The sequence below is a fragment of the Ranitomeya imitator genome, chromosome 6 (assembly GCF_032444005.1).
Source record: "Ranitomeya imitator isolate aRanImi1 chromosome 6, aRanImi1.pri, whole genome shotgun sequence".
Classification (NCBI taxonomy): Eukaryota; Metazoa; Chordata; class Amphibia; order Anura; family Dendrobatidae; genus Ranitomeya; species Ranitomeya imitator.
In genome coordinates, this window is record NC_091287.1 from 96876388 (window position 1) to 96903521 (window position 27134).

General features: G+C 44.9%; 1 protein-coding gene across 4 annotated transcripts in view; it reads left to right on the top strand.

The window, feature by feature from the left end:
- Positions 1-27134, top strand: part of OXNAD1 (oxidoreductase NAD binding domain containing 1) — a 95583-nt gene that overhangs the window by 3985 nt on the left and 64464 nt on the right. For all 4 annotated transcript variants that reach the window (XM_069729950.1, XM_069729952.1, XM_069729953.1 and 1 more), the window contains 4 exons: positions 2402-2476; positions 8427-8578; positions 8902-8968; positions 16004-16110. In XM_069729950.1, coding sequence (XP_069586051.1) covers positions 8457-8578; positions 8902-8968; positions 16004-16110 — 296 coding nt within the window. In that variant the 5' untranslated portion in view covers positions 2402-2476; positions 8427-8456. The remainder of the gene's footprint in view (positions 1-2401; positions 2477-8426; positions 8579-8901; positions 8969-16003; positions 16111-27134) is intronic.

A 27134-nucleotide genomic window follows, 5' to 3' on the forward strand; every position in this document is an offset into this window, starting at 1 on the left:
GTATGTATATATAACCTACATGCACCGTATATACACTCCTCAACATTGAAAGTGCCCTACAAAGAAGAATAAGTTATAAAATTATGCAAATCACAGAATCTATAGATATGTTAATGATAAATATTGTTTGTAATATTTTGATTCATTCGTTATCAAGTATGAGTGCCATGCACATAAATCCTCACACTTATACGCATTGACTGCCATCAATGAGGTTCTTAATGGTTGTCTGAGGGATATTTCTCCACACTGCATGCACTTGGTCAAATCATCAAGATCTGCTGCTGGCTGCTCCCTTTGCAGTTGCTGACCAATGATTTCCTTAATGTGCCCAACTGGAGATAAATTTGGAAACGCTGCAGGCCATGATAGCACATTTATGCACGCAGGCTGCTCACAGTAACATAAGCAACATGTGGCCTGGTCTGTGGAAAAATGGCTCCTGGGACACTTTGGAGAAAAGGCTGTAGCACTGGTTCTACGACCAAATGTGTGTGATGCCAAGCTGCTAGTGTGCCTAGAATGATCACCATATGAATCGGGCCATCGTACATTATACCACCCCACAGCGAGGAGTAAGATTAGTGTGACGTTCCCTTGTGAAGGCCTCTTCATTCACCTTACCTAAGTACCGCTCTTAAAGACTATCATGGTGCAGAGCAAGACCGGAATAGAGGCAGGAATGGAGGTCTCTCCTCTTCAGTGATGAGTCCCATTTTTGTTTTGGATGCAATGATAACTGGAGATTGATCTTGTAGTCATGTTGTTGGCAATTCCATGAAGAGCCTGGTCATTGCACCAACGTAGCAGTGAAGAGGTTGTTATTGTTATTATTATTATTATTTATTGTTATAGCGCCATTTATTCCATGGCGCTTTACATGTGAGGAGGGGTATACATAATAAAAACAAGTACAATAATCTTAAACAATACAAGTCATAACTGGTTATGAGTATTTTAATTAATTTTAAAGGTGTTTTCCAAAAAGTGCAATATATTCCCTATCTATAGTACAGGAGATAATTTGCTGATCACTAATGTGAGGGCTTTTCGGTCTCTTTCGTCCCGCTACATTTAGCCCAACTTGGGTCTCTCCCTAAGGTGGCTAGCATATATGTATCGCTTGCTCACCGAGCCCCACTCCATACAGCCAACCAATTCCAGCCCTGTGCCGATGAGGGCCTAAAGCCCGAAACACGTGTCCACAGGTAGGAATTGGTTGGCTGTGTAAATTTAGAAACTAATCCGCAGCATTGCACGCTTGGCGGTTCCAAGCGCTGTGGATTAGACTGGGGTGGAAAGAGATGATTTGCATAGCTCCGCCTACTGCAAAGGATTCTGGGTAAACCTGCTATTCTTTGTATTATGCTGCTTGCAAGTACTTTCCGTTTCAGGAAAGCATCCACTATGTATTTCCTTTGAGTAGAGGGCTTTTCGGTCTCTTTCGTCCCGCTACATTTAGCCCAACTTGGGTCTCTCCCTAAGGTGGCTAGCATGTATGTATCGCTTGCTCACCGAGCCCCACTCCATACAGCCAACCAATTCCAGCCCTGTGCTGATGAGGGCCTAAAGCCCGAAACACGTGTCCACAGGTAGGAATTGGTTGGCTGTGTAAATTTAGAAACTAATCCGCAGCATTGCACGCTTGGGCTGTGGATTAGACTGGGGTGGAAAGAGATGATTTGCATAGCTCCGCCTACTGCAAAGGATTCTGGGTAAACCTGCTATTCTTTGTATTATGCTGCTTGCAAGTACTTTCCGTTTCAGGAAAGCATCCACTATGTACCACTTATACTATGGCATTTCATCTAATGCAATATATAGGGTGAAATCTGCTGCAGATCTACAGGTAAGACATGGAGATTTGTTTAGCTTTTTGATGCTTATTTGCCACTAAGTTCACCAGTGTAGACCTAGACCATGTGAATACACCCTTACAGTTCATGTACATGGCACTGCAATCTCTCTCTCTCTCTCGTTAAGAAAAGACTTTGCAGTGTATGGCATGCTAACAATGGAATTGGTCTTCCCAAAACTGCAAGTTTTCAGCCATAGAATGGAGGAGAACTTGCTCATTGCTAGGGCTCCTAGGGATGAAAGAACTAGTTCAATGTAAATGGGACAGCGTTGTACTCTGCTTTCTCTGGCAGCCCCATGGAAGTTGCATGGAGCAGAGTTCGATCATGTGCACCTCCTGGGCACTGAAGCTTTGTTTCTGCACAGCCCCACTCCCATAGTTTCAGGCCCTTGTTCTTTGGATTGCTGATCCCCCATCTTCATGTGAATGTACCTACAGCTCTGTTACATATGCACAATATAGGGACTAATTATTTTCATTTTTTGCTTTTTCCAAATAATTCAATTTCATGAAATCTAAATCCTCTTCTAATTTCAATTTCAGGTATCATAAAGTGAGTGAAACCCTGAACCGTTTAGTGAACATGATTAATCTGTGATCCTTCGTCCTGGAGTTAAGGTTGGTTTTTGTATGTCTGCTTTGGATGGGACATGCTGGATAAGTAACACTGCCATTATTTGGTTACTCGGCATTCCCTTCTGTTTATCATTTACTTTGCACTGTACCGTATAATTATTAGATATGAAAAAACCTAAAAACAGGATCCACTGATACATATTAATCCAAGTAACAGGCCATATGCCCATAAAGGGTCAACATAGACAAGCATAAAGGACACTGCAGAAACATGAATCCTACAAAATCCTCACGGAGTAAAAAGTCCCAAACTCAAGTGAGTAAAAGATATCAAATCATTTTATTTTCTACACATCAACATACAATACTATACAACCTACACAAGACAAGGTACATCCAGAGCTCGTATGTGAAGGACAAACACCATTGAAGTAGCAGGATAGGATTAGCCTGCACACATATGTATACAAAATGACCTAGCACATATTTACATATAAGGCATGTTCTAAAAGTGCACAGTGCAAAACCGAATGCAGGACCAAAAAATCATTAAGGGCTCTCAGTGCAATTATTATTCGGGAATAAATGCATACACAGCCAAGAAAAGCACTCTACCAAGAGAATACAGGTCTTACCCATCAGTTACTGCCAATGCGTGTCCTAATTGCAGCCCCGACTCGCGTTTCGCGTGGGCTTCCTCGGGGGGGCTGTAACGAAGTGTGTGTCCTGAGTGCTATTTAACACAACCCCGCAGCTGTATGTAATAATCAACAGCGCCGTAGTCGGCGCATGCGCACTGCCATATCAGGCATGTAGAGCGCATCACCCCCGGCCATCTCCGTGCACAGAGCGGGTTGACGTCACTTCCCGCTATGTCACTTCCGGATACCGGGAGGGATGGGCAACAGAACCCGCTGTGGCGCGCATGCGCGCACGCTGTAAACGCCATTTTGTATATGGGAATGATTGAGGGCAGCAGGTACATGGTAACAGGGAGGTATCTAAAGAAGAATAAACCCAGAACCCCATTGCGGCATACATACGTATGCACTATAATCACCATAAAGGGAAAGGCATTTATTTTTTATTTATTATTTTTTATGGTTTTTCTTTCACCATTTTCTTTATTTATATTTTATTCATTTTTTTTTGTGAATATATAATTGTATGCTGAATAATTCCTTATATTATTGGAACTGTGGAATATTTTCCGGTCATATACACTTTATAATGTGTATATTTGCACTTTATTTCTTGCATTCTTTGCACATTTTTTTGCACTTGTCACTTTAGCTATACACTGATAGGGTGTTAGTATTTTCACATATTGATGAGTGCTATCTACTCCATATAATAGGGTTTTTTTCTTAGTCACTGGATATCTGCTGCCTTTCCCTATATGGTGGTTATAGTGCATACGTATGTATGCCGCAATGAGATTCATTAAGGGCGAGGGACTCGCCAGATACGCGTCAGTTTTAACACCCTTTTTGTCATTTTATGGATACAGCATTAAAAAATTATTGAACTTTATTCACCTTTTGGATGTGTTGTCTCTTCCGTCTTCCCCTTGTCTAGATAGCATATAACGGAGTACAAAAACGTATATAGTTCTATTACAGTAAATGAATATTATATGCCTGCCAACAAATTCATGTGACCACTCGGAAAACCATGAAAGTAATAGAGAGGAAAACCCCCAAAAGCTCAAAGTAGACAGTATAGTTGTGACTGAATAGAACCACTTTATTAACAACTCCAGTGGATACGTGGTGGCAGAGAAGGCGCTCACATAAAATGTAGTAAAATATATTTTTGGCATAGCATATTGAATAAAATCGAAATATAAAAAGGCAGCATGCATGTAAAGATGGAACCAGCAAAGTGTGGAAATATGTAGTACAATCCCAGATGAAGTGCTGAGGTGCAGCCTAGTATTAGTGTATTATCAGTACATCTATGGGTGTGGAATCAAAAAAGAAAAAAGGAAAAAAAAAAAAAAAAGGAACGGCACTGTCCAAAAAAACCTTATTGTTTAAAAAGCCGGTGTGTATGATAAGTCTTATTATAAGACAGCCATAACCAGAAGGATCACGGGTGCAACTCCATTGTCACGATTGTATTCCATATAATGAAAAGAGAAAGAAGCGGAATGCACTCACCGATCTTAAAAAAAAAAAGCAGCTTTATTGAGTCTTCATAAGAAAAACTTCATGGCCGGGGGAAGAAGAGTAGAGCTCAGGCGAGCAGGAGGCGACGACGGCCGTTTCGCGCAGTGCTGGTGCTTCAACGGGTCTGCATCTATGGGTGTAATGAGGAGTATAACACACATATCCATTGTGTATTGCCATACTTTGCTTCTTCCATCTTTACATGTATGCTGCCTTTTTATATTTAGATTTTATTGTATATGTTATGCCAAAAATATAATGTGGCACTCAATATATCCACTGGAGTTTTTAATAAGGGGGTTTTATTCAGTCACAAATATACTGTCTACTTTGACCTTTTCTCAGGTTTTCTCTCTATTGGTTTCATCTTTGTGCAGTCCGTTTGCAATCAGTTTTTTTTTACAGCAGCTAATAACCATTTACAGTTTCCTATGTTGAAGACCCAAAAGAGCACAGTGAGGTCAAAAATACTCTGTTTTAAAAAAAAAATCACAGTAATAAGCAAGTGCTAGTCAAAAGATGGAAAAAAACAGGGTATTTAGTTGATACGTTTTTTGGAAAAAAAATTATACTAAGCTGCTCCACCAATCGTCAAGGTATACCCATATAGAGCAGTCCTACCTAATGTATATAATCCCTATCTGATGTATTTAAAAACCTGATCATCTGTACAGTACCTGAATAAGCAGGGTTCAGAGAGGGAATTTTCATGTGGACATGCTGGATGGAACAGCTTTGATGCAAATGACCCATAAGGAGTGGTGGACTCCCTAGTCTTGTAGAAACAAGAGAACAATTACAGAACCAGAAACACATGGGCTACTTGCACAATGAACAAGTCTGTAGGAACCTGTTCAAGTTTCTTGGTGGTGTGTGAAGACACAAAAGAGCACAGTGAGGTAAAAAATACTCTGTTGTAAAAAAAAAAAAAAAAGTTTCCTATGTTACAGAACTGCAATATATTTGCAAACAGATGCTAAACTGTGGCTCGGCATGGTATCCAATTTTTGGGGCATAGCCATAGACCTGAATGGGCAAGCCACATCTGATTTACGGAGGAAAGTCGTGCATGCTGATTTTTTTTTTTCACATGCAGATTCGATCAGTGACAAAATTGGTCATCTGCACTGCCCCATTGAATAGCTTTGGTCCGAGTGTGATCCATTGTTTTCACGAACAGCACTTGGAACGAAAATACGGTCGTGCAAACTAGCCCTAACAGGGGTTTTGTGTTTATGGAAGAAAGAGCCAGGAATTGATAAGGAGGAGCCATCCATCCTATGTGACCCACGGCATCAGCAGCAGGAAGTTTACCCGGGAGATTTTCTGTCTGATTTAAAGCCTACGTACAATATTGTAAATTGGTCCGCGTGGCTTCTAAAGACCGTGTTACACTGAATGATGCAAACTGTATGGGAATGAATGATCATTATTAGTCTGATTGTTCGGTCCCGTACAGTTGGAATATCTTCGTTAGCAGGATGTGCGGCTTGTTTACTGGATCCAAGAAAGATGCAGTCAGTGGTCAGACAAGCCTTTGCCCATTTGTGCCTTCTGGATGTGCCATTTATTTGGTTTATATTATTTAGCAGACATTATTATTTTGCCCTGGCCAAAAGACACTTTTGGCCAACACGCTTATACTTAGATTTTTAGAATTTGGAAATGGCTGTGGGTAAGGGAAGTCTGAGGCTCGTTGCACCCATCTGTGTTTCATGGTCCGAGTATGGACCACAATGCACAGACTGGATGCAGGTCTCATATTTACCTATGAAGATGTCAAGTTGGGGGTTAGGAACCTGCGGCCGGTCTCTGCGTCGCATCCCAGACTCTGACTATGAAACACAGATGTCTGAATCTGCCTTAAACAAAGATAGGTACATGATATTAGTAACTTTGATTCTGGGGCCAAAAAATAATGCAAAGTAATTTCCGATCTAAGCTGAGCCCATCCTAGTTGATGGCCATATAGCACCAAGTAGCCCATGTGCCAAATTACCAGGCATCTGTGTGCCGCATGAATAAATCACTGTGTTGAAAACCATTTCAGCAGATAATTGGAAAGTGCAAGAAAAAATACGTCGACCCCCGATTCATCAAGACTGGCATTTTGCACACCAGTATTGATGAACAGTGCGCTGGTGTAAGAGGCCTACTCCTGATAATGAATATGGTACATCTTTTAGCTGCTACGCGATACCACAAGAAATTTCTCAAAAAGAGGCTTGTCCTAGATCTGTCAAAAAATGAAGTGTGCCCATGGTTTTTGATTGAGTTGTCCAGATGAAATTGGGGAGGAGGTTGGTAAACCTGATGGAAATGATACCTGCCCACACATCACTCCCGACCATAATATGGCTGCTAATGGAGGAGCTTGTGACCGTACACATCATGCAACCTCTTCCAGCCCAGCACGTGCGCCTGCGCTATGTGGGTTTAAATGGAGGAGACAAAGTGTTGTGTTTAGTCATATGATCCTCCATCACCGGCCATCTAAAGTGTCATGTATTCATTGTAAACAGACTATGGCTGACAATATCAGTAAAGCGATGGACCTCTTTAAAGCATTGTTCTAATCTTCTGTCTTCAGGAGTACACCCGCTCCCCTGCCTCATAGCTTGCTGGGGACGCTGTGCTCCTGATGGTTGACAGTACAGACCAGTCACATGGTTGTGCCACTGGTATGAACTGTGCGCTCTCTCCTGCTGCTAGTGGAGGTAGTTTTACCTCTGCAGCACAAGATAAGCTCAGATTGAGGTGAGCTGGCCAGATCCAGTGGTATGGCAGCTTCAGAGCAGCGCAGGCAGTTGCTTGTTTTTACAATCATTTTGCAATTTTAACTACTAAAGGGAATCTGTCAGCAGGATTTCATCCCCACATAACTATATGTGCATGTACCGCTTTCAAACACAAGTCCAGCAATGCCTTTCAAATGGCCAGTGTGTTCCTCCATTACTGAGAAATCTGTGTTTGAGTTGCTATGCAAATGAGGCAGAGTAATTATAGATCTGAATCCTCTGTCACTCCAGCTCTACTCCTCACACAGTGTCACCTCCTCCTGCTTTACTGACAGCCTCTATGCTGCGTGACGTCAGGAAAGAGAGCTGTCAGGAGGCAGTGACGGGCAGGGCTTCAGATCTACCATAGCTCATCTGCTTTATTTCCATATCATTTAAAAAGCTGATTACTCAGCAACGGACTGGCCATGTAATTGTATTGCTGGACTTCTGTTTGAAAGAGCTACATGAACATAAAAATACGGTAGTTTGGGGGGAGTAAAATTCTTCCGACAGATTCCCTTTAAGAAATTGTGTCAATCCCTTTAAATAATCCCCCCCAATGTAAATGAGATTCTCCCCATCCTGTGTCTGAAAAAGGACATACATAGAACAAGACGCATTCACGTATTGGATTAAATTTCGGAAGCTGTCTGAAAGGAAAAACTGACCTTTAATGCGTTTAGCAATCAATCAGAACAAAACTTACATTTTTTTTTTCTGCTTTCGAAATACTAAAGTTTTGCCGTGATTGGTTGCTACGAGCAGCGGACACTTTTGTTATGAACGTTCCTTCTGTCTCATGTAGTAGCCAGTGTGAACACTGCCATATTTGAATCATTTATTTTTTTTTGTAGATACCGTAATTGTATATTTATTTAATCACCTGACGCAAATAACATGCCCCTTTCTCTTAGGAACGTATAGGAGTCCTGTACCCGCAGAGCAGCGTGGATTGTGTTCTTGTACAGAATAGAGCAGCTTTGTGTCTGGGTTTTATGTTGGTGATTTCTGATGACTGCGTGTAACTCTCTTGTCCGGCAGGTATAAGGGTCCGAGCGTTTGACCTCCGCCATGGCTCTTGCTGCTGTTTCTGCTTCCCGTCAAGTGCTCAGAGGGACGACTGGAATTTTCAGCGGTCATTCAGCCTCATTACTGTGGAGGGCCCCAGCTTTGTGCGCTCGTCCCCTGAATAGGTGGGTGATGTGTCTGCAGGCACTATTAAATATTGTTTAAAAAGTGATGTGAGGGCAGTTCTGTTGTTTTCGGAAATAGTTGCTCATCAAACCCTCCAACAGTGGATCTTTATTGTTGTAGAGCAGGGGGCGGCTGTAAGTAGCTTTCCCCCGGGTTATTCAGCAGTCGATCCTGACGCTCATGTGTCAGAGGCACTGATTGGAAACTCAGAAGTGAAAAGAGTTCTTTTATTGAGACTGTCGACCATGCCATTAGCATCCATTAGTGGACTAAGCACCATCATGAATATTCTAACCCGAGATTTTGGATTTATTTGACATAGAAGGAGAATGACGTCACAAAGAAAAACGGATCATTTAGAGAGAACAGCGAACACCTTCAGACAGGAGGTAAGTCAGTGTGTGAAAGGCACGGTGTCTGATCGCTCACCACCGGCCATGCCGTGTATTACCGAACGACTAGGGGCTGTTCACATCACGTTTGTAGTCTCCATCTGACATTACACACTGGGAAACGCTCCCAATGGAAAAATCTGTGTGGCACCCCGTTTTTTTCTTTTTTTTTATTATTGTGTAGCTTACCGTATATACTCCAGTATAAGCTGACCCGAGTATAAGCCGACCTCTCTAATTTTGCCACAAAAAACTGGGAAAACTTATTGACTCGAGTATAAGCCTAGGGTGGAAATCCAGCAACTACCGGTGAATTTCAAAAATAAAAATAGATCATTCTTGCCCCATAGCTGTGCCATATAGTGCTCTGCACCGTTCATTCTTGCCCCATAGCTGTGCCATATAGTGCTCTGCACCGTTCATATTTCCCCATAGCTGTGCCATATAGTGCTCTGCACCGTTCATATTGCCCCATAGCTGTGCCATATAGTGCTCTGCACCGTTCATTATTGCCCCATAGCTGTGCCCCATATAGTGCTCTGCACCGTTCATATTTCCCCATAGCTGTGCCATATAGTGCTCTGCACCGTTCATACTGCCCCATAGCTGTGCCGTATAGTGCTCTGCACCGTTCATTGTTGCCCCATAGCTGTGCCCCATATAGTGCTCTGCACCGTTCATATTTCCCCATAGCTGTGCCATATAGTGCTCTGCACCGTTCATATTGCCCCATAGCTGTGCCATATAGTGCTCTGCACCGTTCATATTTCCCCATAGCTCTGCCATATAGTGCTCTGCACCGTTCATATTGCCCCATAGCTCTGCCATATAGTGCTCTGCACCGTTCATATTTCCCCATAGCTGTGCCATATAGTGCTCTGCACCGTTCATATTGCCCCATAGCTCTGCCATATAGTGCTCTGCACCGTTCATTATTTCCCCATAGCTGTGCCATATAGTGCTCTGCACCGTTCATATTTCCCCATAGCTGTGCCACATAGTGCTCTGCACCGTTCATATTGCCCCATAGCTGTGCCATATAGTGCTCTGCACCGTTCATATTGCCCCATAGCTGTGCCATATGGTGCTCTGCACCGTTCATATTTCCCCATAGCTGTGCCACATAGTGCTCTGCACCGTTCATATTGCCCCATAGCTCTGCCATATAGTGCTCTGCACCGTTCATATTGCCCCATAGCTCTGCCATATAGTGCTCTGCACCGTTCATATTTCCCCATAGCTGTGCCATATAGTGCTCTGCACCGTTCATATTGCCCCATAGCTGTGCCATATAGTGCTCTGCACCGTTCATATTTCCCCATAGCTGTGCCATATAGTGCTCTGCACCGTTCATATTTCCCCATAGCTGTGTCATATAGTGCTCTGCACCGTTCATATTGCCCCATAGCTGTGTCATATAGTGCTCTGCACCGTTCATATTTCCCCATAGCTCTGTCATATAGTGCTCTGCACCGTTCATATTTCCCCATAGCTGTGTCATATAGTGCTCTGCACTGTTCATATTTCCCCATAGCTGTGCCATATAGTGCTCTGCACCGTTCATATTTCCCCATAGCTCTGTCATATAGTGCTCTGCACCGTTCATATTTCCCCATAGCTCTGTCATATAGTGCTCTGCACCGTTCATATTTCCCCATAGCTCTGTCATATAGTGCTCTGCACCGTTCATATTTCCCCATAGCTGTGCCATATAGTGCTCTGCACCGTTCATATTTCCCCATAGCTGTGCCATATAGTGCTCTGCACCGTTCATATTTCCCCATAGCTCTGTCATATAGTGCTCTGCACCGTTCATATTTCCCCATAGCTGTGTCATATAGTGCTCTGCACTGTTCATATTTCCCCATAGCTGTGTCATATAGTGCTCTGCACCGTTCATATTGCCCCATAGCTGTGTCATATAGTGCTCTGCACCGTTCATATTGCCCCATAGCTGTGTCACATAGTGCTCTGCACCGTTCATATTGCCCCATAGCTGTGTCACATAGTGCTCTGCACCGTTCATATTTCCCCATAGCTCTGTCATATAGTGCTCTGCACCGTTCATATTTCCCCATAGCTGTGTCATATAGTGCTCTGCACTGTTCATATTTCCCCATAGCTGTGTCATATAGTGCTCTGCACCGTTCATATTGCCCCATAGCTGTGTCATATAGTGCTCTGCACCGTTCATATTGCCCCATAGCTGTGTCATATAGTGCTCTGCACCGTTCATATTTCCCCATAGCTGTGCCATATAGTGCTCTGCACCGTTCATATTGCCCCATAGCTGTGTCACATAGTGCTCTGCACCGTTCATATTTCCCCATAGCTCTGCCATATAGTGCTCTGCACCGTTCATATTGCCCCATAGCTCTGCCATATAGTGCTCTGCACCGTTCATATTTCTCCATAGCTGTGCCATATAGTGCTCTGCACCGTTCATATTTCCCCATAGCTGTGCCACTTAGTGCTCTGCACCGTTCATATTGCCCCATAGCTGTGTCATATAGTGCTCTGCACTGTTCATATTTCCCCATAGCTGTGTCATATAGTGCTCTGCACCGTTCATATTGCCCCATAGCTGTGTCACATAGTGCTCTGCACCGTTCATATTGCCCCATAGCCGTGTCACATAGTGCTCTGCACCGTTCATATTTCCCCATAGCTGTGCCACTTAGTGCTCTGCACCGTTCATATTGCCCCATAGCTGTGTCATATAGTGCTCTGCACCGTTCATATTTCCCCATAGCTGTGCCATATAGTGCTCTGCACCGTTCATATTGCCCCATAGCTCTGCCATATAGTGCTCTGCACCGTTCATATTGCCCCATAGCTCTGCCATATAGTGCTCTGCACCGTTCATATTTCTCCATAGCTGTGCCATATAGTGCTCTGCACTGTTCATACTGTCCCATAGCTGTGCCCCATATAGTGCTCTGCGCCGCTGCTGCTGCTGCAATAAAAAAAAAAATGCCATACTCGCCTTTCTTGCTTGCAGCTCCCAGCGTCCGGTCCCGGCTTCTCTCCGCACTGACTGATCAGGCAGAGGGCGCCGCGCACACTATATGCGTCATCGCGCCCTCTGACCTGCACAGTCAGTGTAGATAGACGCCGGGAAGATGGAGCGACGCCCGGCGGCTGGAACGGGGACAGGTAAATATGACATACTTACCTGCTCCTGGCGTCCCGCTCCTTCCCCCGGACAGCTGGTCTTCGGTGCCGCAGCCTCTTCCTCTATCAGTGGTCACCGGCACCGCTGATTAGAGAAATGAATAGGCGGCTCCACCCCTATGGGAGGTGGAGCCGCTTATTCATTTCTCTAATGAGCGGTCCCACGTGACCGCTGAACAGTGGAAGAGCTGCAGCACCGAAGACCGTGGGACGGCAGGGGGAGCGCCAGGATCGCTGGAAGCAGGTAAGTATGCCTCAGCGCCCTCTCCCCCTCACCCGCCGACCCTGCCACCCACCTTGACTCGAGTATAGGCCGAGAGGGGCACTTTCAGCCCAAAAATTTGGGCTGAAAATCTCAGCTTATGCTCGAGTATATACGGTATATAAAATGGCACAGTTTACCACACTTTTCTATACTGCAAGAAAAAAAATGTATAACGTCCAGAAGCAAACTCTTCAGGATAATTATTCTTTTTTGCACATATTCCATGAGCTTTTTCCAGCATGCTCCCAAGGTATGGCCATAACATGACGTTGACCTTTCCTTGAATAAGCGTTATGCTGATCATGGTAAATAAATAAATTATGTATATTCACCTCACACTGTGAAGTGGCATACTGGCTGTTATAATAATGTCATTTTTGACCAATAAAAATAATATGGCTCTTAAAGGGTTTAGTCATATTATATTTAATTTTTTTTTGATGGCCTATCCTGAGGCCAGCAATATCTGATCAGTGGGGGCGCTACACCCAGCACTTGCGCCGATCGGTTGTTACCAGCACTAGCCAGAAGTTCTCGGATGCTGCCAGAACATTACAGCTCTGGCTTTTTCCAAGAAAGTAGCATTCAGATCCTTTACATCTTTTTTGTTAAGTTGTGTTTATTATTAAACTTATGAAAAAAAAAATAAAACCAGTAAAAAAGGGCACGGCTACAACATCTCGCAGGTAACAATGGCCTTTACCTTTTAATCCTGAAACTGATCTGTACTTACATCAGGCCTCCTTGGTTGCTGCCACTGAGTAGCTACTGGCTGGAGGAGCGAGCCTGAAGCACTGCTAGTCAAACAAAACTGGGTCAGTACCAGGATTGATGAGAACAGGGATAAAATCAGGAGGCTTCTTAGTAAAGTCAAGGGAATGACCAGGATCACCTCTTGCTAAACCTAAATAATGCAATTACTGCCCAATCCTAACTGAAGTAATCCTTAACCACCTCTGCTTCTAATTGTAAAGCAGCGCCCGACACCCTAACCCTAATTACCTAAGTGAAATAAACCCTAAGTTATTCCTAACTGTAAGGCCTCATGCACACATTGAGTATTTGGTGAGTTTTTACCTCCAGAATTTGTAAGCCAAAACCAGAAGTGGAACAGTCAGATAAAAAGTATAACAGGAAGACCTCACTACTCCTGATTTTGGCTTACGGATACTGATGTAAATTACTCACCAAATTCTCCACATTGTGCCTGTGGCCTAAGAGCTCTTTCACACGTCTGTGTTTCCGATATCATACCAGCTAGTCATTTTTCTCTATTTGTATTAAACCCTTTTTGGACATGTGCCCCATAAATTGTAGGCTTTTCCCCAGGAGAGATGACCTATCCGGACAGGAACCCAACAGTGAAGGACGCCTTGTCATTGGCTGTTGGGCTCACCTATATTGGCCTATCTATTCCCGAAGTACTTTCTTTTTTACTGTAATTTTTCACAGCAATTTTACAGATTAATATTTTTATATATATTATATAGCGTTTTCCCATTTTCTATGGCAGTAATGCAGTCTCAATGTTCTAGAATAATCATTCTTAGCCATTCATGGTGCCACCTTATAGTTTTTTTTATATTTATGTGTTTTATGTGTTCTAGTGACGTGGTGGTTGAGTGGGTATGGCCGACTAGAGGTCGCGGCCTCGCTCTGTACAAGTGTATGGGAAGCGAGGTTCACCCACTGACCGGGCAGAAGTATGTAAACCTCACACATACCCTCCAGTCCCGGCTGTGAAACTGGCGATTCCTCACAACGCACAATGCGTGCGCTGGGGGGGATTCATAAGTCTGCAGTCACACGATGTGGACCGGACAACCCTTTAAAAAACACATCTGTTTGATGTCCAATCACCGCACTAATATAACTGTTCCTCAGAATCTGTCCCTTCTATCTATTCTCACACCCTTCGTGCACCAACCTGACTGCCTGTAGCTTACTTAGCAAACTCCTGCTGACCTGTTCTCTTTAAGAACACTGTCATGAATCAAGAATGGTGTCTAAACAACCTTCAATGGCACCTGTTTCCAACCATCCAGGAGCAATTTGTGATAAGCCATGCTTTTTCCAGCATGAGTGAGCACCACGTCACAAGGCAAATGCGATAACTAAGTGTCGCGGTCAACAAAACATTGAAATTGTGGGTTCATGGCCAGGAAACTTTCTGGCTATTATTTCCATAGATAATCTCTGGTCGATTCTCAAAAAAAAAAACAAGTAGACAAAAAAACCCACAGAAATGTAACCCCTTATTGACCGCAGCTGAATGATTTACATCTGTTAGCCAGCATAAGTACATGTGGGGGTTGCCTGGTTGCTAGGGAACCCCCACATGTACTTATGCTGGCTAACAGATGGAAATCATTCAGCTGCAGCAATAAAAACTAAATCTCCGAGCACTAAAAAAATACTCGGAGGACACCCAAGCATGCTCGAGAAATCTCAAGTAACGAGTATATTCATTTATCACTAGTTAACCTCTCCAACCCCATTGGCACCCTGAGATCTTGATCGTGTGGTCCTGATGTTTGCCATGGCAATTCACGGCCAAATAATGGCATTAACTTCTGAACAGGCCTCTATAGCCAGCAGACTTTATCAACATTTTGATGGTAAAAATAAATTTCTTCATTCCTGTAATGCTACGTTGCATTAATTCCTGACAAATACTTGAAGGGTTAATAATCTACCTGACAGCTGTTTTGAATACGGGGTGCGTTTTTTAGAATAGTATCACTTTTGGGGGATTCCAGTATATAGGACCCCGGAAGTCACTTCAAAACTTAGTAGGTCCGTAAAAAAAAAAAGTTTTGTAAATTTCCTTGAAAAAATGAAAAATTTCTGCTACATTTTTTATACCTCCTAAAATGCAAACAAAATAAAGTAACATTTTACTAACAGCGCTGATGTAAAGCAGAGATGAGGGAAATCTTCTTTATTAATGTGTTATGACTATCTGGATTAAAGGGATAAGAAGTCTTGAAAAATAAGGATTAACACTGTAAATATTGAGTGTTTGCATAAACTTAATTTATTTTTCAATAAGCATTGAAAAATGTACGAAACACTCATAATTGTGCATCAGTAACCAGACAAATATCAGACTAAGAGATGGATAAAAAAAACACAGAAGGAGCAAATGTAGTGAAAACACAAATTTGTGTCCGTCTCAAAACTTATAACCGCCACTGTAGAGTTGATCTCATTCTGGGTCGTTCTTGATATTCATGAGCTTAGTATAACCCGCCCTCAGCACTGATCGGCAGCTTTCTGCCTATGCACAGTATATACCGAAAGATGTCCATTGATGTTGTGAACAGGGGTATACAGAGCTTATTATTACGTCATCTGAGAGGACTAGAAGAGCTGCAGCAAATAGTGGTTTTATCAAAACTGCAACAATAACCTTGGTAGCAATATGAAGCGTAATTAACGTGTCTTGTATTTCAATCGGAGTGACAAGTATATTACAGATCCTCAGGAGAATTCATCAAATTCCTATTTATGCTAGAGGTGCATGTTTCATTAATAAGAACCAGTTAAGTGGTTTTCACAGTGAAGTAATTTTTTTTATTTTTTTTGGACAGATTATTTCTCCTGCGAAAATTTGTGGGATAACGAATGAATCTTCCGCTGTGAAGAGAGTGCGACTTGCTGTGGAAAATAGTGAATTTACTTTTAAAGCGGGACAGTGGTAAGTGCCTACACTTGGTAAATGTGTAATCTGCGATAGGCCATTATATTCAGTGCTTGTCACTAGGGTTGAGCGACCTTTACTTTTATTGGATCGGGTCGGGTTTCACGAAACCCAACTTTTTCAAAAGTCGGGTCAAGTGAAATCGGCCAATCCTATAAAAAAGTCGGGGTCGGCCGAAACTCAAAACCCAATGCAGTGCATTGGGTTTCCAATGGTTCCCAGGGTCTGAAGGAGCGGAAACTCTCCTTCAGGCCCTGGGATCCATATTTAAGTGTAAAATAAAGAATTCAAATAAAAAATATCGCTATACTTACCCTCTGACGCGCCCTGGTACTAACTGGGAACCTTCCTTCCTTCGAATCAGCGCTTCCAGGACCTTGCGGTGACGTCGCGGTGACGTCGCGGCTTGTGATTGGTCGCGCGGCCGCCCATGTGACCGCTCGCGCTACCAATCCCAAGCCGCGACGTCACGCAAGGTCCTTCAAGCGCTGATTCTTAGGAAGGAAGGCTGCCGGAAAGAAGCAGGGCGCGTCCGAGGGTGAGTATATTCCTATTAGGTATATACTCACCCTCGGCCGCGCCCTGCTTCTTTCCGGCAGCCTTCCTTCCTAAGAATCAGCGCTTGCAGGACCTTGCGTGACGTCGCGGCTTGTGATTGGTCGCGCGACCAATCACAAGCCGCGACGTCACCGCCACGTCACCACAAGGTCCTGGAAGCGCTGATTCGAAGGAAGGAAGGTTCCCGGTTAGTACCAGGGCGCGTCAGAGGGTAAGTATAGCGATATTTTTTATTTTAATTCTTTATTTTACATTAAATATGGATTCCGATACCGATTTCCGATATTGCAAACATATTGGAAATCGGGATCGGAATTCCGATACCACATTCAGAAGATCGCCGACTTCATGGCCGACCCCACACAGGGGTCGGGTCGGGTTTCATGAAACCCGACTTTGCCAAAAGTCGGCGACTTCTGAAAGTGGCCGACCAGTTTCGCTCAACCCTACTTGTCACTATCCAGAGCCAGTTGTGTAAGGAGTGATCCCTTATTGGGATACTGGGGGTGTTGAGTTTTTTTTATTTGTTTTATCTTAAGCTTTTTTTAATTCATATATCAATTTGTGTTTTTCTTAACTCCATTATATGTGTTTGTCGGTTTCTGTTTTTTTTTTCTTTTTTTTTTTCCTTTGGTACTGTGGGTGTTGTGAATTCTGTGGCCAAGCTCCCTCCTGTGGTCGTGAGTGGTACTGCGGCTGGTTCTGTCTATAAGCTTCCTTTGGTGGATGAGAGTGTTACTGCGGCTTCTGAGTTTCCTTCCCCAGGTGATGAGATTAAGTCGTTAGGTGCTGCTCTATTTAACTCCACCTGGTGCTTTGATCCTGGCCTCCAGTCAATGTTCTAGTATTGGTCTTGCTTCCTCCTGGATCGTTCCTGTGGCCTCTCTATCCTGCATAAGCTAAGTTCTGCTTGTGTTTTTATTGTTTGCTATATTTTCTGTCCAGCTTGCTATAGTGGTTTTTCTTGCTTGCTGGAAGCTCTGAGACGCAGAGGGAGCACCTCCGTACCGTTAGTCGGTGCGGAGGGTCTTTTTGCCCCTCTGCGTGGTTGTTTGTAGGTTTTTGTGTTGACCGCAAAGCTATCTTTCCTATCCTCGGTCTATTCAGTAAGTCGGGCCTCACTTTGCTAAATCTATTTCATCTCTGTGTTTGTATTTCATCTTAACTCAGTCATTATATGTGGGGGGCTGCCTTTTCCTTTGGGGAATTTCTCTGAGGCAAGGTAGGCTTATTTTTCTATCTTCGGGGCTGGTTAGTTTCTCAGGCTGTGCCGAGTTGCATAGGGAGCGTTAGGCGCAATCCACGGCTACCTCTAGTGTGGTGTGTTAGGATTAGGGATTGCGGTCAGCAGAATTTCCACGTCTCAGAGCTCGTCCTATGTTTTTGGCAAATGTCAGGTCACCTTGTGTGCTCTGAACTTCAAGGTCCATTGTGGTTCTGAATTACCTGTTCATAACAGTACTGGAGGCCCAAAGTACTAATGCTTCTCAATAGAGGGAAAAGAGAAGTTCTGAGACCATTTTTTTTTCTTTGCACTGTGTTCTGTCTTTCTTTTCCCCTATACATCAGGGTGGTTCAGAACACAGGTATGGACATGGACATTCAGGGTCTGTCCTCTTTGATGGATAATCTCACTATAAGAGTACAGAACATTCAAGATTTAGTGGTTCAGAATCCTATGTTAGAACCCAAAATTCCTATTCCTGAGATGTTTTCTGGAGATAGAGCTAAATTTTTGAATTTTAAAAATAATTGTAAACTGTTTCTGGCTTTGAAACCCCGCTCCTCTGGTGACCCAGTTCAACAAGTTAAAATCATTATTTCTTTATTGCGTGGCGACCCTCAAGACTGGGCATTTTCCCTTGCGCCAGGAGATCCTGCATTATGTAATATTGATGCGTTTTTTCTGGCGCTCGGATTGCTGTACGACGAACCTAATTCAGTGGATCAGGCAGAGAAAAATTTGCTGGCTCTGTGTCAGGGTCAGGATGAGATAGAGATTTATTGTCAGAAGTTTAGAAAGTGGTCTGTGCTCACTCAATGGAATGAATCTGCGCTGGCAGCTATTTTCAGAAAGGGTCTCTCTGAAGCCCTTAAGGATGTCATGGTGGGATTTCCTATGCCTGCTGGTCTGAATGAGTCTATGTCTTTGGCCATTCAAATCGGTCGACGCTTGCGCGAGCGTAAATCTGTGCACCATTTGGCGGTATTATCTGAGCATAAACCTGAGCCTATGCAGTGCGATAGGACTTTGACCAGAGCTGAACGGCAAGAACACAGACGTCAGAATGGGCTGTGTTTCTACTGTGGTGATTCCACTCATGCTATCTCCGATTGTCCTAAGCGCACTAAGCGGTTCGCTAGGTCTGCCACCATTGGTACGGTACAGTCGAAATTTCTTTTGTCCGTTACTTTGATCTGCTCTTTGTCTTCCTATTCTGTCATGGCATTTGTGGATTCAGGCGCTGCCCTGAATTTGATGGACTTGGAGTATGCTAGGCGCTGTGGGTTTGTCTTGGAGCCCTTGCAGTGTCCTATTCCATTGAGAGGAATTGATGCTACGCCTTTGGCCAAGAATAAGCCTCAGTATTGGACCCAGCTGACCATGTGCATGGCTCCTGCGCACCAGGAGGATATTCGCTTTCTGGTGTTGCATAATCTGCATGATGTGGTCGTGTTGGGGTTGCCATGGCTACAAGTCCATAACCCAGTATTAGATTGGAAATCAATGTCTGTGTCCAGCTGGGGTTGTCAGGGGGTACATGGTGATGTTCCATTTCTGTCTATCTCATCATCCACCCCTTCTGAGGTCCCAGAGTTCTTGTCTGATTACCGGGATGTATTCGATGAGCCCAAGTCCAATGCCCTACTTCCGCATAGGGATTGTGATTGTGCTATCGATTTGATTCCTGGTAGTAAGTTTCCTAAGGGTAGACTGTTTAATTTATCTGTACCTGAGCACGCCGCTATGCGGAGTTACGTGAAGGAGTCTTTGGAGAAGGGTCATATTCGACCGTCATCGTCGCCATTGGGAGCGGGTTTCTTTTTTGTGGCCAAGAAGGATGGTTCGCTGAGACCTTGTATTGATTACCGCTTTCTAAATAAAATTACGGTCAAATTTCAGTACCCCTTGCCGCTGCTGTCTGATTTGTTTGCCCGGATTAAGGGGGCTAGTTGGTTCACCAAGATAGATCTTCGTGGTGCGTATAATCTTGTGCGTATCAAACGGGGCGATGAATGGAAAACAGCATTTAATACGCCCGAACGCCATTTTGAGTACCTGGTTATGCCATTCGGACTTTCTAATGCTCCATCAGTGTTTCAGTCCTTTATGCATGACATCTTCCGAGAGTACCTGGATAAATTCCTGATAGTATACTTGGATGATATTTTGGTCTTCTCGGATGATTGGGAGTCTCATGTGAAGCAGGTCAGAATGGTGTTCCAGGTCCTGCGTGCTAATTCTTTGTTTGTGAAGGGGTCAAAGTGTCTCTTTGGTGTTCAGAAGATTTCATTTTTGGGGTTCATTTTTTCTCCTTCTACTATCGAGATGGACCCTGTTAAAGTTCAGGCCATTTATGATTGGACTCAGCCAACATCTCTGAAGAGTCTGCAGAAGTTCCTGGGCTTTGCTAATTTTTATCGTCGCTTCATCGCTAATTTTTCTAGCATTGCTAAACCGTTGACTGATTTAACCAAGAAGGGTGCTGATGTGGTCAATTGGTCTTCTGCTGCTGTGGAAGCTTTTCAGGAGTTGAAGCGTCGTTTTTCTTCTGCCCCTGTGTTGTGCCAACCAGATGTTTTGCTTCCGTTCCAGGTCGAGGTTGATGCTTCCGAAATTGGAGCAGGGGCTGTTTTGTCGCAGAGAAGTTCTGATTGCTCGGTGATGAAACCATGCGCCTTCTTTTCCAGGAAATTTTCGCCTGCTGAGCGAAATTATGATGTTGGCAATCGAGAGTTGCTAGCCATGAAGTGGGCATTCGAGGAGTGGCGTCATTGGCTTGAAGGAGCTAAGTATCGCGTGGTGGTCTTGACTGATCACAAAAACTTGACTTATCTCGAGTCTGCCAAACGGTTGAATCCTAGACAGGCTCGTTGGTCGCTGTTTTTCTCCCGTTTTGACTTTGTGGTTTCGTACCTTCCGGGCTCTAAAAATGTGAAGGCGGATGTCCTGTCTAGGAGTTTTGTGCCCGATTCTCCGGGTTTGTCTGAGCCGGCGGGTATTCTCAAAGAGGGGGTAATTTTGTCTGCCATCTCCCCTGATTTGCGGCGGGTGCTGCAAAAATTTCAGGCTAATAGACCTGACCGTTGCCCAGCGGAGAAACTGTTTGTCCCTGATAGGTGGACGAATAAAGTTATCTCTGAGGTTCATTGTTCGGTGTTCTCTGGTCATCCTGGAATCTTTTGTACCAGAGATTTGGTGGCTAGATCCTTTTGGTGGCCCTCTCTGTCGCGGGATGTGCGTTCTTTTGTGCAGTCCTGTGGGATTTGTGCTCGGGCTAAGCCCTGCTGTTCTCGTGCCAGTGGGTTGCTTTTGCCCTTGCCGGTCCCGAAGAGGCCTTGGACGCATATCTCTATGGATTTTATTTCGGATCTCCCCGTCTCTCAAAGAATGTCGGTCATTTGGGTGGTTTGTGATCGCTTCTCTAAGATGGTCCATTTGGTGCCCTTGTCTAAATTGCCTTCCTCCTCTGATTTGGTGCCATTGTTTTTTCAGCATGTGGTTCATTTACATGGCATTCCAGAGAACATCGTTTCTGACAGAGGTTCCCAGTTTGTTTCGAGGTTTTGGCGAGCCTTTTGTGCTAGGATGGGCATTGATTTGTCTTTTTCCTCGGCTTTCCATCCTCAGACTAATGGCCAGACTGAACGAACCAATCAGACCTTGGAAACATATCTGAGATGTTTTGTTTCTGCTGATCAGGATGATTGGGTGTCCTTTTTGCCTTTGGCTGAGTTCGCCCTTAATAATCGGGCCAGCTCGGCTACTTTGGTTTCGCCGTTTTTCTGCAATTCTGGGTTCCACCTTCGTTTCTCTTCAGGGCAGGTTGAGTCTTCGTACTGTCCTGGTGTGGATACTGTGGTGGATAGGTTGCAGCAGATTTGGACTCATGTAGTGGACAATCTGACTTTGTCCCAGGAGAAGGCTCAACGTTTCGCTAACCGCAGGCGCTGTGTGGGTCCCCGACTTCGTGTTGGGGATTTGGTTTGGTTGCCATCTCGTTATATTCCTATGAAGGTTTCCTCTCCTAAATTTAAGCCTAGTTTCATTGGTCCATATAGGATTTCTGAGGTTCTTAATCCTGTGTCTTTTCGTTTGACTCTTCCGGCTTCTTTTTCCATCCATAACGTGTTCCATAGGTCATTGTTGCGGAGATACGTGGCACCTGTGGTTCCGTCTATTGATCCTCCTGCTCCGGTTTTGGTTGAAGGGGAATTGGAGTATATTGTGGAGAAGATTTTGGATTCTCGTGTTTCGAGACGGAAACTCCAGTATCTGGTTAAGTGGAAAGGTTATGGTCAGGAAGATAATTCCTGGGTCTTTGCCTCTGATGTCCATGCTGCCGATCTGGTTCGTGCCTTTCATGTTGCTCATCCTGGTCGGCCTGGGGGCTCTGGTGAGGGTTCGGTGACCCCTCCTCAAGGGGGGGGGTACTGTTGTGAATTCTGTGGCCAAGCTCCCTCCTGTGGTCGTGAGTGGTACTGCGGCTGATTCTGTCTATAAGCTTCCTTTGGTGGATGAGAGTGGTACTGCGGCTTCTGAGTTTCCTTCCCCAGGTGATGAGATTAAGTCGTTAGGTGCTGCTCTATTTAACTCCACCTGGTGCTTTGATCCTGGCCTCCAGTCAATGTTCTAGTATTGGTCTTGCTTCCTCCTGGATCGTTCCTGTGGCCTCTCTATCCTGCATAAGCTAAGTTCTGCTTGTGTTTTTTTTGTTTGCTATATTTTCTGTCCAGCTTGCTATAGTGGTTTTTCTTGCTTGCTGGAAGCTCTGAGACGCAGAGGGAGCACCTCCGTACCGTTAGTCGGTGCGGAGGGTCTTTTTGCCCCTCTGCGTGGTTGTTTGTAGGTTTTTGTGTTGACCGCAAAGCTATCTTTCCTATCCTCGGTCTATTCAGTAAGTCGGGCCTCACTTTGCTAAATCTATTTCATCTCTGTTTTTGTATTTCATCTTAACTCACAGTCATTATATGTGGGGGGCTGCCTTTTCCTTTGGGGAATTTCTCTGAGGCAAGGTAGGCTTATTTTTCTATCTTCGGGGCTGGTTAGTTTCTCGGGCTGTGCCGAGTTGCATAGGGAGCGTTATGCGCAATCCACGGCTACCTCTAGTGTGGTGTGTTAGGATTAGGGATTGCGGTCAGCAGAGTTTCCACGTCTCAGAGCTTGTCCTATGTTTTTGGCAAATGTCAGGTCACCTTGTTTGCTCTGAACTTCAAGGTCCATTGTGGTTCTGAATTGCCTGTTCATAACATGTGGGTCTGGTTTGGGGCTTTGAGTTATTTTTGTCTAATTTATCATTTTTGACTTTTAAAAGAGGTGCACAATTTGTCACACATGTGCCCTTCCTCCCCCAGAGTGTTTCTATATACACCAGAAAACTATTAAAGGGAACCTATCGCCTCGGTTTGCCGCTACAAGATGCGGCCATTGACTTTCGGGGCTTATCTACAGCATTCTGTAATGCTGCAGATAAGCCCCGGATCCGACCTGAAAGAGAAAAAAGTTAGATTATACTCACCCGAGGGGGAACAGTGCGGTCCGATGGGTGTCGCAGGTTTGGGTCCGGCGCCTCCCTTCTTCATACGATGTCGTCCTCTTCCTTGCTTTGTGCCACGCTTCTGCGCAGGCGTACTGATCTGCCCTGTTTGAGGGCAGAGCAAAGTACTGTAGTGCGCAGACGCTGGGCCTCTCCGACCTTTCCCGGCGCTTGCGCACTGCAGTACTTTCCCCTGCCCTCAAACAGGGCAGATCAGTACGCCTGCGCCAGAGCGTGGCACAAAGCAAGGAAGAGGATGACATCGTATGAAGAAGGGAGGCGCCGGACCCAAACCTGCGACACCCATCGGCCTGGACTGCCCCCGGGTCAGTATAATAAAACTTGTTTTTCTTCTCTTTCAGATCGGATCCGGGGCTTATCTGCAGCATTACAGAATGCTGTAGATAAGCCCCGAAAGGCAATGGCCGCATCTTGTAGCGGCAAAACGAGGGGACACCTTTAGGGTATGTACACATGTCAGGATTTCTTGCAGAAATTTTCCTGACAAAAACCAGACATTTCTGCCAGAAATCCGCATGCGTTTTTTTCGCGTTTTTCATGCGTTTTTTCCCAAATGCATGGAATAGCGGGAAAAACGCAGAAAAACCGCAAAATTAATGAACATGCTGCTTTTTTTTGCCGCGATGCGTTTTTTCGCGGAAAAAAACACATCATGTGAACAAAACATGCAGAATGCATTCTAAATGATAGGATGCATAATGTATGCGTTTTTAATGAGTTTGTATAGCGTTTTTACCGTGAAAAAACCACCTGAACGTGTGCACGTATCCTTAAAGACACAATGAAATACATTTTCTTACTTTGTGACCAATGTGTAAGCAAATACCACAAAACAAAAGAAAATAAGTGATTTAAAAAAACAAAACGCAAATGTTCAATTGGGCCCTAATTTTTTACATTTGTAGACCAAAATCTTGCCCTGGAGAAGAACTATATGGCCATGTAGGACGTATGAAGTTGAATAAAAGGATACCTTGAGATCTGATCCAATGTCTTATTCCAGAGAAAGCCATATTTTATTCAGTCGCCATGACAGCACAACGAGAGAGGGGATCCGCCCTTCAGGGACAGGAAACCTACAGACATAAAAGGGCGGTACCTCTCTCCCACGTCAGTTGGTTTCCTGTCCCTGACAGCGGAACCTCTTCAGACAGGACTGTGAAGAAGGTCGAAGGTATGACACGTCCCCACCCCTGTCAGGCTGATACTGGTAGCGGGGGCCCCCTACCTCGGCCTGATCAGGGGGCAGGAAGCACCACACGGCAGGGGGACTGTTGGTGTAGGTGGTAGCAGGAGGAAGCAGCCTCACACAAATAGGCTGGCTTCTATGGTGTCCGCAGTAAATGGGTACCTGTGGAGGATCTGGAGGAGGGAGTCTACGCTTGGTGCGGCTGCTGGGTCCTCGGAGTCCGTCTGTGCCTAGCGGGGGTCGGTATCGGTCCGGTGAGGTGTCTGCTGCCGTCCCGGTCCGCGTGTCTGCTTGGCGCCGCTGCCGCGTCCGGAAGGGGCGTGTCCGGATGACGCGGCGAGCGGCGCGGCCGGATGACGTGGCCGGGCATGCGCAGTAGCGCTGGTTTCTTCCGGCCAATGGCGGCGCCCAGCTGGGGGCAATCCGGGCTTCGGGGATGGTCTGACGGAGGTTTTTTCTGTCGGGCGGGGGCGGCGCAGCACGGAGCGGTGGCGGTCCCTCATCGATTAAGGCGGCACCTAGGATTCCCTGCTAACCCCCATCGGGTGCGGTACCCTGGGGGCCTTTTTTAAACGCTGCACACATGGTGGCTGGTGTTCCTGTTCCATTCCGTAATGGAGTCGCCAGAAGGAACACAGAGCAGCCAGCAGCAGCAGCAGCAGCAGCAGGAGCTTCAGCAGTTAGAGAAGCCTCGGAGGAGCTCCCAGCGTCGGTCTAGTGGCAGTAGCCGCGCTGGTGGAGCTAAGGAGGCTCAAACTTTAAGACCAAAGTCCTCAAGCCGTAAGGAATTGCCGGCTGCGAAGGACCCCCCATTTACGGTACCACTCATTACTGGCGGGGTAAGTGATCTTCGTGAAAGTTCACTTAGTGATTATTTGTTCCCCTTATTTTCCCTCTCTCCTTATTAGGGGAGGAAAAGTTTAACTAAGGCCAAACATAGGCAGTGTGCCGAATGTGCAGAGCCACTTCCAGACGGGCATTTAAGGAAATTGTGCAAAACATGTATACAACGTTTACTGGAGGAAGAGGCTCCTGATCTGACCTCCACAATTAGAGAGATGGTTAGACACGAAGTGAGAAGTTCTGTAAAGTCCAAGTCTCGGGTGACGGAAGTTGAAAGGTCATCCCCTTTATCTGATGAAAATTCGGACTCCGGTGAGCTGAGCTCTGGGTCCCTCCCGTCTTCCTCCTCCTCTGAAGATCTGGAGTCTAGTCGGGCTTGTTTGTCCTTGGATAGGGTTAACCATCTTGTTAAAGCAGTTAACAGTACAATGGGGATAGAGGACGCCCAATCAGAATGCTCCATTCAGGATGTAATGTTCAAAGGTATTGAGCGGAAGTCCCGTAGAGCCTTTCCAGTGGTGGACAAGATAAAATCACTAATTTCAAAAGAATGGAAGAAACCCGAGAGAAAGGGGTCACTTCCGCCTGCATTTAAACGAAGATATCCCTTTGAGGAGGAGGCTTCATCCTCATGGGATAAGGTTCCGAAGCTGGATGCGGCAGTCGCCAAAGCATGCAAAAAAACATCTCTCCCCTTTGACGACTTGGGGAACCTAAAGGACCCATTAGACAGGAAAGCTGATACTTTTCTTAAAGGAGCTTGGGAGACTTCGGCTGGGTCCTTGAGACCAGCTATAGCAGCCACCTGTACAGCCCGGTCCTTGATGGTATGGTTAGGACACCTCGAAGATCAGCTCAAGGATAAGGTTCCCAGAACTGAAATATTATCCTCTATGCCTATAATCCAGGATGCGGCAGCTTTCCTTTCGGACGCATCAGCAGACTCGGTCAGGTTGGCCACCAGGTCCTCAGCGTTATCTAACGCAGCCCGGAGAGCGCTATGGATAAAATGCTGGCCAGGGGACTTACAGGCCAGAACAAAGTTATGGAAACAGGAACACACATGGATTTTTCCTCTCTGAACCCTGTTCACACAGGTTATATACAGATGATCAGGTTTTTAAATACATCAGATAGGGATTGCATACATTAGTTAGGACTGCTCTGATAAGGGTATACCGTGAAGATTGGTAGAGCAGCTTAGTATACATTTTTTGCAAAAAACGTATCAACCAAATACCCTGTTTTTTACATCTTTTACTAGCACTTGCGGATTACTGCAACATTTTTTCAAACTGAGTGTTTTTGGTTTTACTATTCTCTTTTGTGTCTTCAGGTTTCTTGGTGGTGTGTGAACATGATCATACAGACTTGTTCACTGTGCAAGTAGCCCATGTGTTCCTGTTTCCATAATTGTTCTCTTGTGTCTACAAGACTGGGGAGTTCCACCACTCCTCTTGGGCTATCTGCACAAAAGCTGTTCTACCCTGTATGCACACATGGATTTTTCCTCTCTGAACCCTGTTCACACAGGTTATATACAGATGATCAGGTTTTTAAATACATCAGATAGGGATTGCATACATTAGTTAGGACTGCTCTGATAAGGGTATACCGTGAAGATTGGTAGAGCAGCTTAGTATACATTTTTT